This window comes from Carassius carassius, chromosome 6 (assembly GCF_963082965.1).
Source record: "Carassius carassius chromosome 6, fCarCar2.1, whole genome shotgun sequence".
In the NCBI taxonomy this organism is placed as follows: Eukaryota; Metazoa; Chordata; class Actinopteri; order Cypriniformes; family Cyprinidae; genus Carassius; species Carassius carassius.
In genome coordinates this window covers 2,121,884-2,135,119 of record NC_081760.1, presented here as the reverse complement: position 1 = coordinate 2,135,119, position 13,236 = coordinate 2,121,884, and the positions used below count along the sequence as shown (strand labels likewise).

The following is a 13,236-nucleotide window of genomic DNA, read 5'->3' as shown; positions in this document are numbered from 1 at the left end:
GGTCCTCATTGAAGTCCATTATATGGAGAAAAATCCTGGAATGTTTTACTCAATAACCGTAATTTCTTTGTGACTGAAGAAAGAAAGACATTAAGATCTTGGATGACATGGAGGTGAGTAAATTATCAGGAAATGTATCTTCCAAATCTTCCAAAAGAGAACTAATCCTTTAAGATATAAAACTGCACGAACCTTGAAAAAGAACATTTTTATGGTTGAGCTTCAGCTCTCCTGCACGGATAAATTTAGCTCCTTGCCTGAAAATATTTGTTGAAATTATGAAAAGATGTTACATTGGTCATTTCGGTAAATTAAATGAGACCAAAACAGGTTCAAGATAACCAGTTAGCATAGAAAGGGACACTAAAAAGTTGACTAATTAGACAAGTGAAATGTTAATTTGGTGATCCAGTAGAATATATGTATCATAGAAAATAGTCCAGCACCGCACTGCAACAGTCCATAATGAAATTACACAATTCAGCTAACGCTATATAATGGACTCACGCTACTGTTAAAGTTACAATTAGTTATATGAAATATTTTAAACGTCGAGTAAGGAAGCTTTGGTATTAAATTCAAAGCTCGTAGATCTCATAAAAACCAAAGACTCCAATGATGAATCTGGTTTTAGTTCGCACGACTTCTCTTTTGGCTTGTAGACTGTGGTCTTTTTGGCATATCTTTTGATATTTTTACAACCATTTCCCCTTAGGTTTACCGTTTCGTGTGGTTCAGAGTCAATATTTGTCGCTTGTTGTCACAACTAACTTCAGATAGTCCTACACTAGCCACACACAGGAGCTACTTTTGTTTATAGATATGACGTGTGTGCAGTTTCCCGCAAAATCAGTCCCGACCTCTAGATTAGACTTACAGTAGTGATTATTCAGGATAAAGCAAAAAGACGGGTTAAAAGATGGACTTATCAGTAACTGCTCATTATAGGATTTACATTTACTTCATTTCAAACAGAGAAAAAAGATAAATAGCTCTGCAATATGGCAAGTTAATTTTGAATTTGTCACAAGTAACATTACCAACATTCCATTTTGCTTTTATTTAAAATATCCAATATTTCATATGAGCTATGATTTTGTTTTTTATATTGCTTTGTGCAGTTGACTAGGACAATGGTAGGGATAATAATCTGTATATTATTTTGAAATACACCAGTCATTGATACATTGAAACATAGATGTTAAAAAGATTTATTTACGAGTCAGACTGACACGCTCACAAATAGAAACATGAACAAAATGACAAACATTTTGAAAAGGGTAACAGATTAAAAAAAATAGAAAAACTTGACATTGACACTATATCATAAAGACAAACATAAAAACAAATGACGAATAAGATGCAATTGCTGGCATAATGCTATACGAGTACTGCTTATTGCTAAATTAGAAGGACGTATAGTATAAAGTGACAAAAATATTTGCATTTCTATCAAGGGCAGAACATGACGGAATAATACTGTATCACTTCCTGCACATGCCAAAGAATAATGGACATGGTCATATGAAATATAAAGTAGAAGTGGAGGTTTTTCTGTAATGGACATCAAACAGACTCCATCTACCTCATTTAACTCAGGTAGGTAAGAGGTGATGTCGCTTCGTCTGCCTCAAGAGTGACATCAGATGCTGGAGCTGGACAGGATGTCCTCTACCAGGTGTTTATAGACCCAGGCGTCACCTTTGAGCCGCTGTCGACGGATCACGACCACCTCGGGCTTCTGCAGGATACACACCTCCAGCTTGAACTGCATGGTCAACTTTCCAAAGTCTGACTGTGTGTGGCACTTCAGAGTATAGCTAACAGAAAAAGAGGACCTTATTATACCATATAACGATTTTACTAAAATTAACAAGTTATTGTTTACAACCTTTCTGAAGTCCCCGTTTTCCAAAACAACATTTGAAAGGCACCCCCTTCAAATTATGTTCTGTATTCTAGAATATAAATATCAGCTATAAGATGTTTAAAAGATTTTTAGCATTTCGATTTTGATTTTAATATATCAATACTTGTCATCCTGCTGAGTTGGGTTGAGAACCATTGGTTTAGCAGAAAAACATTTAAATAAAATTTGAATTCCCATTTCAGAAAACACTTAATGTGAGAGTTTAACTTACCCCTTCTGAACAAAGTCCACATTCTTCTCTGGTAAAATGGTGAGAATCTGATTGAGAACTTGGTCAGCATTAGTCTGACTGGTGAGTGTCACGTTATATTGAGCCTACAAAACACAGAAAGAGTTTTTTTTTATATATGTAGTCACTGAAAAACATCTACATGTGCATTATGGAGACTGCCTGAAATGAAAAAGAAATATGAACACGTGAAGCAAATGTTAAAGGCATAGTTACAAAAATATATACTACTGTATGGAAGTCAAAGGGGTCCAGCAACTGTTAGGTAACCCATATTCTTCACAATATGTTCTTTTGTGTTCTCCAAAAGAAAGAGAAACAAACAGATTTGGAACAAATTGAGAGTGAGTAAATGATGACAGAATTTTCATTTTTAGGGGTGAAATGTCCTTTAAAGTGAAAGTTAAACCAAAAAAAAGAAAAAAAAAAAGTCTGTTCCTCAAACAGAGCACACAAGTTGTTTGGTCTAACTCGGTCTATCTCTCTTTTTTTTTTTGGTGGTTTCAGGCAGTGGTTATGAACCAGGGCTTTAAGCACAAAAAAAGTGGGGACAACTCAGCATCAAGATATTTTTATAATTTAACCACTCAACAACTACTTGTTTTCTTAGATGAAAATTGGCTTCCTACCGTCTTGAGAACCTGCATATATGAGGAAGTGATAAAAAAAACTGAGATTTCTAGAGTGGAAAAATCACATAAATAAATAAAATCGTATAATATATATGGAATTTATATAAGGAATATACATTTTTCTAATTATGCCAAGCTCTAAAATATTTTTAGAACTTGGGTGTCAAAAAAAAAAGAAGATATATATATATATCCACTTATCGAGAAAATCATGAAAACTTCACGGGGTCTTCAAATATTGTTGAGGAAAATTTCAGACCTTGGAGTCAAGAAGGTTGAGAGCAACTACCTTAATTACTTTTTACATTCCATGAAAGAGCCATCATCCATACATTCATGCAAATAAATAACCTATCCCTTCAGAAAGTTTATTTAAGAATGTGTCTGGTTGCAACTGAGCGATAAACATGCCAAATCATAATTAAAAATAATTGGAATATGGAAAAACAAGCACTTTTAGGCAATTCAAGAGAACAACAGACAAACAATACACTCTTAAAGACTAAGCGCAAATGTAAAAACAAGACTAATGATACCTTAATTTTGCGTGGTCCATCTCGAGGTCCTCTCTTTTTGCTGGGTGTGAGCATTGTAATGACTTTATCCAGGCCTCTCTCCAGACTGCCAAACACTTTACCTCCCTTCCGCTTCTGCCCACTGTCCACCTGACAGCCAGCCAGGTCCAGAGATCGAGACCTGGACACGTGAGAAATTCAGTTTAGAATATAATAGCACATTTGTATAACTGCAAATCTATCACAGTAAGACACAGGCTTTGCCAAGATCATATTACAGAATAATAGGGTTAGTTTAAATCCTAAATGACTCAACAGCAATCTGCAAGAGTAAGTGCAGCAAGTGCTGCATCTCATTTCAAATGCAATTTTTTTTTTTTATATCAGGTCATACAGATCAAGCAAAAAATGGCAAAATTGAGGGTCAAAAGGGACATGAAAAATTTAAATAAATTACACTGTTGTTCAAAAGTTAGCTTTAATGAGATGATTTTTAAGAAACATTACACTTTGTTTAGCAAGGACAATTGACTGAAGTGACAGTAAAGACTTTTACACTGTTTAAGATAATAACTGGTGAACAATAACTGTTTAAAATAATAACTGGTGGAAACATAAAAATATTTAAAAATCTCTTAAATTTTATATATATATATATATATATATATTTATTTATTTATTTTTTTTTGCTTATTTATATTTGAGTCTCATTGTTCCAAAAAAGTTAAGTTGACCTCAGTGAAAAAAATAAACAAAAAACCTTAAAGGTATAGTGTCAATGATATATATAAATTAATTAAAACAAACAAACAAAAAACACTTTTGCTCATGGAACAGGATTACACACTCACCTTTAAATCCCACAGTCCTCAACTTCCTCTCAAAATACAGAAAGTTCTCTACCTTCTCTCAGGGCTGAAAGCCAGTATATCCAGTTCTCCTTGTTGGCCGCTCTGCTGTCGGTCCATCTCTCTCCTGCGGGACACTTCTTTAGTGGTACTGGACGCTCCTGCACGCACACACACACACACACACACACACAGGATAAACATGTGTCACTACATGCTGCCGAAGCGATACTGGGAACATAGACGCGTACACCTGTCAGTATGTGCTTCGGGAGTTGTCTTGCACACTAGCGCGCACACACACACACACACACACACACACACACACACACACACTCCGTCCCCAGTGTGCACCTGTCTGTTGCAGTGCAGGAGATGGTGTGTGACAGTAACGAGGTGGACACAGTGGATTTTGGGACATGAAGACTTCTCCCCAGACGCACCGTGCCCATATAGAGACACATACTCAGAATTTGGTCAGCTGAATCAAACTATAGATGCTAGATGAAAATGTAGGAACACACACAAAAACCTCTTTTTAGCTATAGTCCTTTAAACTCCAGATATGCCATTTAAGCATCTGCAGTACAGGGCTGAAAGACTTCAAATATCCAGTTTGCAGAAAACGAGTGCATCAGTGTGTAAATGAAGTGAAGTCAAAAGTGAGAGCCTTGATTACACCTTATCTCCAGAACCACTAGAAATCACTATCAATGCTTTTGTTCAGCTTTCAGCAGTCATTTCCTTCAATTAAATAAATAATAATCATAAAAAATACCAGCTCCTAGGAGTTAATAATTCCAATATAATGTTAAAAATGGATCAACTGTTTGATGATTATATAATACTATTATTAAAGCAAGTTGTAAAAATTGTAAGCACATTTTTCCATTTCTGGGTGCTTTCTAATTGTCAGATGTTAGTGGAACATGTTTGTAGTTTTTGCGATTAACTTTGTTTGGTTACTCTGCTAACACACCTGTGTGAACTTGAGAAAAACTGTATTTCAGTTAAAAATTGTTTGCAGATGGCACTTGGTTTTATATTTTGTGAATGCAATGCCCTACATTAGGTGTGGGTTAGATGTCTAAATACACTACCGTATAAACATTTTGGGATCAGTTTTCTTTTTTTAATGTTTTTGAAAGATGTATTTTTCACAAGATGACTCTTTCATTTATTTGATCACAAAATGTAAAAATAAAAATGGTCAAATTTCATAATACAATTGATTGCAAATAAGTATTTCCTATTTTCATTAAATTTTAAAGCATAATGTATTCCTGTGATGGCAATTTTGTTTTACTCCAATCTACCCCCCATTCTGTAAACATCTTAACGGTCACAATTTGATCAATTTAATGCATCCATCCACTAAATAAATGTATGTATTTCTTTCAAAGTAAATAAACACATAAATATCTAATCTTTACTGACCCGTAGCTTTTGAGGCCACCATATAAGAACATTTCCAAAAATACGGCATATGTAAATTGACACAGAAACCAAATTAATAAGACATATACAATAAACAGTTCAACAAAGCATATCTATGATGTTTAACTGATTCATTATCTAGCTCACCTCTGTTTGCGCTGCTGCTGGTGCTAGTGATGTTGTTGTTGGGTGTTGTCGCCACATTTCTGTTGGATTTGGTCTTTCTGCTGCTCATCGGAGTTCGGGGAGCAGGCAGAGCAAAAACATCTCCATCTGTGCCCGTCACAATGAGGTTCTCTTTATTTTCTCTGGTCCTCTCACGCCTCTCGGGCTTCTGTTGACGGGGTCGCCCTTGCTCTATGATGGGGGAGTAACACACTTCATTCCGCCGCTTTTCTGATGTTTCAGAGGTGAACTTCTGAAGACGACAAACGTTTCACAACAATTAGTAAATCAAGTGCTTTCTGGGCTGCTGCATTAACTATGATTTGATTGTAAAATTGCCCAACATTATCTCCTGCTAAACATTTGGTTTTATTTTTTAAATGCATCACATTATTGAAGTTAAATGTGTTGAAATAAGTTTAATGTTGCCATAAAATGTTACTTATGGATTTGGGCTTCTTGAAAGTTCATAAACTTCCCTAAATATACATTCACTTCCAGTCAAAAAGGGAATCATTTTTTGATTGAAATAATTCTCCTGCTCACCAAGGCTGTATTAATTTGATTGCACGATATTATTATGAAATATCATTATTTAATCTTTTGATGCACAGCATCATTACTCCAGTCTTCATTGTCACATGATCTTCAGAAATCATTATGATATACTGATTTGTTGATTAGGTATCGAATATTATTGGTGCTCAAATATTAATAATGATTCTTACGATTATCCATGTTGAAAAGTTTTTGCTGCTTAATATTTTTTTTTGTGAAAACCATGACACATTATTTGATGAATATAAAGTTGAAAAGAACAGCTTTTATATGAAATAGAATTCTTTTGTAACATTATAAATGTAGTGTCTGTCACTTTTAAACAATTTCTTGTGTCTTTGCTGAATAAAAGTATTAATTTCTTTAAACAATATTAAATAAATAAACGAGCCTAAACTTTTAAATTGCAGTATATTATGGTTTTCTTAACAACATCCATACTAACACTAAGCATCAACAAATTAAAATGATTTCTGAAGAATCATGTGACACTAATACTGGAATAAATGTGGCATTGCTGAGCATAAGACACTTCCTTTAAAAAAAAAAATATTTTTTTTATCCTAATTATTCCAACTTTATACATTACCAGTAATGCATTTATAAACTAACCAAACACTATCCAGTTCTGTGCAGTAATTAAGAAAGACCAACTTGTGTTCTGCACAAAACAAGAAAGAGGAAGTAAGAGAAAAGAAGAGTGTGGAGAAATAAAAAGGAAGCTAAATGCAGGAAAAAAAGACTGTGGCTGTATTGGACAAGAGGGAAGAGCAGAGAAATAAAGAGAACAAGGGATCACCATGTGTGGAGTGTTTGTGGTGTGTGTGTTCTTGGGCGTGAGAGGGGTCCAGGAATTCTCGTCATCGTAGCAATCAAGAGGGAAGACCATAGAGCCGAGCACCACTGGGTGAACACCATCATCATCCTCACTAAAGCGTAGACTCTTCTTCAGCTGAGACACAAGCACAAAATCATACTCCTCCTGTCAACAGCTTCAGCTACATAAGCATTTGCACAGCAGGCAAAACATGACTACAGTAATATTTTTAATTAATAAATGTAGCACGAGCTGGCAATCGTGCATTCATAATGCTCCTAAATGTGTGGATACTTAACTCACTTGTATGTCCTGTAGAGGAGAGCACAAGGGGTCAATCACGGGGCATTCTGCTCTCAGACGCACAGGACGGCCTTGTCGCTTTTTAGCCAGCAGTAAAAGGTAGGTGGCAGTCATTTGATCATACTTCCACTGAAGAAACACACACACACAGAGAGTAAAGATTTCTCTTCTGAGTGAATGATGGAGAACACTTTTGTTTATGCACTGGCATCTACTGACATCTAGTGGTCATGGCTAATAATTTATATTATTCTTTCTTTGAAGTGGTTATCTATCTAATTAAGGAGTTATTCCATAAAATTCAATGAATTTCAACACCTCATTTTTAAATAAATCGCCAAACAGTCTTGAAATTATCTCTCTCACAGCTATAGTTTGAATCATAAGTGGTTTTTATAAAGGTTATACACATTTAAATCTTGACTCAAAACTCATCTGTTTAGCTGTGCATTTATTGAATGAGCAATGTGCGATGTCCGAACTGATTGCACTGTATTTTACGTATTCACTGTTCATTTTCTATTTCTAACTGTTTTAAATTAATTTTAAATAAGTCAATTTGTAAATCATTTTCAAAGTTTTAAAATTGCTTGTTTTATTTTTTTTATTCTTTTATGTAAAGCACTTTGAATTACCATTGTGTACGAAATGTGCTATATAAATAAACTTGCCAAGTCAATAATCATTTTATATATTTTTTTTTACAAAATAAATAAATAGTATTATCTAATCAGAAGCAAAAATGAGACAATTCACAACTGTTTGCTTCGTGTGCATCAATTATTACTAAAACTGTATGTAAATTATAGTTCAATTGTTTCGAGTTAGTTTTTTTTAAAGGGATTAATTTATTTAGCAAGGACACATTAAAGTGATCAAAAGTACAAATTTTGAAATCGTTCAAAAATTGTTCTTTTGAACTTTTAAATCTTGAAATGTTTTGTAAAATAACCGGAAATGTTTCTTAAACACCAAATCAGCATATCAGAATGATTTCTGAAGGATCATGTGACACTGAAGACTTGATGATGCTGAAAATTCAGCTTTGATCACAGGAATAAATTAATTTTTTAAAATAACTATTAAAATCGATTTTAAATTGTAATCACAATATTAACTAATATAATATTCATTTCAAATCCGGGAAATCACTCAGTACCTCTGACACAAGTTGGGTTGTGCGATGCCTGGATTGTTTTAAAGCCACTGCCATTTCAGTGATACAGTCTTCATCTATATGACCCAACTGAAAAGAACAAACATACACAGGAAATTATACAGCTAGGGTCTCCGAAACATACAATTACAGATGATGCACATACTGTATTCTCTACATCTAATAGCTGTGTTATTTAAAATTTGAGTATCCATCAATAAACACAGCTGATCAATAAATGCCCTGATCAAGAGGACTCTAATATTGAATCCAGCATTTAACACAAACACATTAAGGTCATATAAAAAATCAACAGGAATAACAACAGCTTTAATGCCCCAAAAAATGTCTAACAAAAACAATACTGGCTAGACTTGACTAACTGGATCTGGGAGGCATAGATGTTTTAATAGAGCTGATCTTACAGGATGTTTACTGTGCCACTCCACTGGTGTGCTGTATCCCATCATAACCCAAGAGTGATCAAGCAACTGTTCCACAGTCAAACGCCTCTTTGGGTGCACCTGCAGGAGAAGAGAATAAACTAGCTAAACGTACTTAAAAACATCAAACAGACACATAAACCATGCACAGTACCTGCATCATCTGGTTTAGAAGCAGAATGCTAGCAGGTGAAAGCCAGTGCGGGTTGCTATATTTGCCTCTCTGTCAAAACACAAGCCAATATTGCACAATATGAGATCACGTGCTATACATTTATTTTAGTAACCTAGTAAAAGTGCATGGATGAGTAAAGTGGTGGAACACCAATTAACTCACACTAATTTTTCTGTAGAGGACCATACAATTGTCATCATCAAAGGGTAGAAAACCACAAAGTAGAGCGTAAAGCAACACACCCATACTCCACACATCAGCCTGAAACACAAGTGCCATGAGTAACACACATGCTTAATTTGTTATGTAGGACATGAAACACATACAGCAGACTGACCTCAGAGCCGATGTAAGCCTTGCCCTGAATGAGCTCTGGAGCCGCGTATGCTGGACTGCCACAACAGGTCAGCAACTCCAAACCCAAACCGCCCTAATCAACGAACAATTCACAAGTTTTAAAATGCCAATATTTATTAAAAAGCATTGAGACATGTGGACATATCATTTAAAACAACAAGCTGCTTCATGCTGCTTTCAAATGAAGTCGTTTCATAATTGAGTTTGCAACATTAACACGGTTATTATTCCAGTTTACTGTCATACTGCTTTGAAACAATCTGTATTGTATAAGTGCCATATAAACACATGCTTGACTTGATATAATAGATGGATACACACCTTTGGTTTGGCACAAAGGCCAAAGTCAATGAGTTTTAGGTTATGATCTTCATCGATCAGCAGGTTTTCCTAAGGTCAGTAAGAAACAGTCGTGTTAAGAATACATTTAACGTAATAATTCGCCCCTAAATGAAATACTGTCATCATTTAGTCACCCCACATGAAAAGATGTACCTCAAAATCATACAGTCACTGCTGGAAAGGGTTCAAATATGCAAAGATGCTGGAAAACTAAAGAATCTGCCTTAAATATTTTTCTGAAGAACAGTTCTCAGTTTAACTGTTCAGAACAAACAAGGGACTCATGCACAACCATCACAAACAGAAAGACAGTCGTGGTTCATCAGGTAACAAAACACAGTATTAAGAACCAAGGGTTCCCAAACTTTTGAATGGGGTTATTTTAATAATTTCAGCAATTTTTTGTGTTGTGGACTAAATGTAAACATATTTTATGTACAATATCTTACTCAGGACAGTACTAAATAAAAAATAACATGCATTTAGTATGATCTCTCTTATTTTGTTAAAATTATTCACATTTTCACAGATTCTGCAAGGGGTTCCCAAACTTTTGCATGCCACCGTATGGTTAAACTACTTAAAATTGTAATGCTCTTTTTTTTTAACCAACTCACCGGTTTGAGGTCTCTGTGTGCATAACCTTGGCTATGAACATAGGCCAACGCAGAGATGATCTGACGGAAAAACACTCGGGTCTCTTCCTCTGATAACCGGTCTTTGGCAATGATGTAATCAAACAGTTCTCCTCCAGGACAGTACTGAGAGAGCGGCACGATACATGCATATAAACATACGAAGCGTAATGCACTTTCATTAAGCATCAGAATCACTTTCAAGGAAATATACCTCGAGCACCATGTAGATCTTGCTTGATGTCTCGATGACATGGTAGAGACGACACACGTGTTGATGACTGAGGTTCTTCATAGCCTCAATCTCTGTCTTAACTCGGGGCAGATCATCCTAGAAACAGGTAACACACATTTATTTTCATTTTCAGCACGCCAACAAGGTATTCCATCTAAATCTGAAGCAAATTAAACAATATCTCCATATTTAATCTTTATCATCAAAAGGTTTATGCAAATGTAAAATTAAAAGGAGAAACTCTTACCCCTAGGTCTTTCTTTTCCAATATTTTGATGGCCACTTTCTCTCCTGTCAGTATGTGTCTACCAAGTTTGACTTTGGCAAAACCACCTATGGGTTAGAATGGAAATAAAACTAAATGCATGTTCTTTTTCTTGTATGCACCTCTAAAGCATTATATAAAAGCATCATTAATGAACGTTACCTGAGCCAATGGTTTCATAAACCTCATAGTGCTTGAGAAGTTCAGAAGTGCTGTCAACAGGCATGCTGAGGAAACTTACATCTAAATTAAAACAGCATTTTTTTTAGTTACTCTTTAAACATTTAAGGCCATTGCAACAAAAACACAGAACAGAAGGTAGAACCACAAAGAGTAGCTTTTTTATTTACTTTCCACTCTGTCAATGCGGGATCACTAACTTTAGAAAATCTCTTTTTTTATGCTCTCGACTGGTTTCTAATGTGGAAAGCAGCTCACATTACTAACTGTAAAAAGTACTGGATGCATCAGAATTTTCCAAAAAGGTTTAATTTTCCAAATATACACGCGTCACACTAACACATGTTAATAAATTAACTGTAATAAAAGCAGTCATAACAAAGACTTTTGACCAAAATGTTGAACAACAAACTCACCAGCTGTGCTCCAACGATTCACTTTAAAAACGCCGATAGAAGCGAGTTCAAAACAATAAATAAAAACTTTGATGTTATTTTAAAAAGGGCAACAGTTTACTCTGCTACTCGAAATAACATATGTTTATAATGTGATATAAAATTAAAACTGCCAAAGTATCTTTCATACGAACATGTTTTTGAATTTGAATTTCCCACTTGCTACGTCAGAAGAGTTCCTGTTTCCGGTTAAGATAAAAGTCTTTCTGCGTTAGTGGAAGGTAGTGATCTAACGAACCTTTTCAAAGCTTCGAAACAATTAAAGCTTTGGAAAATTATTCACTGAGCCAGCAATAATAAATTATATATATATAAATAAATACCGGAACAAGGAGTCTATATATATATATATATATATATATATATATATATATATATATATATATATATATATATATATATATATATATATACATACATACACGCACGCACGCACGCACGCACGCACACACGCACACACACACACACACACACACACACACACAAATAAGCACAAGTAAATAAATATGTGAACAAGGAGCTCTAATAATAAGTTACCTGACTTACCAGAGCTTAAGCTCACTACAATTTTTAATTTTGATAATATTTTTTTTTATTTAATTCATTTTATTATTTATTAACTTTTTTCCTTTTTTATCTGACCCTCTAACTTTAGCACTCACTATTTTAATTCTATTCTTTAAAAAAATCTTTTTGTATTTTTCTAATCTTTTTGTATTCTATTTTCTTTTCATTTATTATACAATTATAAAAAAGACCTCTATACCTAGCTTTCGCTATTCTTTTTCTATTCTATCTGTTTTTTGTTTATTTATTATATTATTTAAAAGCCCTTTGTGTACTGCGTTTAAGCTAACTGAGACTTGTTATAGCACTTATATATCATTGCTCTTTCGTTGTTTTTGATTGTCCTCATTTGTAAGAGGTTCCTCATAGGGGCTGCCATGTTTAAGTCTGCATTAGGAAATGAAAATGCACCCTATAAAGTCATAAAATGCAACTTTTGGTGAAAATTTCTTCTCTTGGCCAGTTAGAATGCAGGACTTCTTCAATCATTTACTCCTCCTAATTTAAACCCTGCACCTTCATGCTTCTGTGTTCATCTGCCACCTTTTTTTGTGCAGCACCCGTGCTACTAGATGTCAGTGGTAAATACATTGTCCCATATCAGTCAGCAACATAAAAGCAACAACAATCTGACTGTTAGCGAAGTAGGCAGAGTTGATGCAATAGAGGATTTAAAATGTGTTGGCACTAATGGTGCAAAGTCTATTTAATAAAACATACATTCTCCAGTCATTTAGATGTCATTTTAATTGGGTGATTTCTGCATTACAAAGCCAGTTTTCATTGCTGGAATCATTCATTCACTCACTGGTAATTCTTTCAATCATGCATTCCTTTTTACTATTTCTACTTCTACGGTATTTCCAAGGATACAGTATGTCTATGGCTTACACAGCATGCCTTATAGGAAGAGAGTGGATGGCAGCTTTTTAATATTCAGAAAATTACTGGTAGGTAAATTACTTGCAGTTAATTTAGTAATTTGATATTTT

The 13,236-nt window shown here is 34.5% G+C and overlaps 1 protein-coding gene across 1 annotated transcript; it reads right to left on the bottom strand.

Moving 5' to 3' along the window:
• Nucleotides 1-1,195: 1,195 nt before the first annotated feature.
• On the bottom strand, nucleotides 1,196-11,887 carry LOC132142197 (maternal embryonic leucine zipper kinase-like). Its single transcript, XM_059551866.1, has 18 exons — nucleotides 11,639-11,887; nucleotides 11,205-11,285; nucleotides 11,025-11,110; nucleotides 10,757-10,873; nucleotides 10,525-10,668; nucleotides 9,887-9,955; nucleotides 9,546-9,638; nucleotides 9,371-9,469; nucleotides 9,188-9,256; nucleotides 9,016-9,114; nucleotides 8,594-8,680; nucleotides 7,435-7,563; nucleotides 7,114-7,266; nucleotides 5,739-6,009; nucleotides 4,210-4,315; nucleotides 3,328-3,487; nucleotides 2,142-2,245; nucleotides 1,196-1,820 (listed from the first exon to the last, which is right to left on the bottom strand). Exons 2-18 carry the CDS (start codon nucleotides 11,266-11,268, stop codon nucleotides 1,643-1,645), a joined length of 2,028 nt encoding a protein of 675 aa, XP_059407849.1. The 5' UTR covers nucleotides 11,269-11,285; nucleotides 11,639-11,887; the 3' UTR covers nucleotides 1,196-1,642.
• Nucleotides 11,888-13,236: the final 1,349 nt, after the last annotated feature.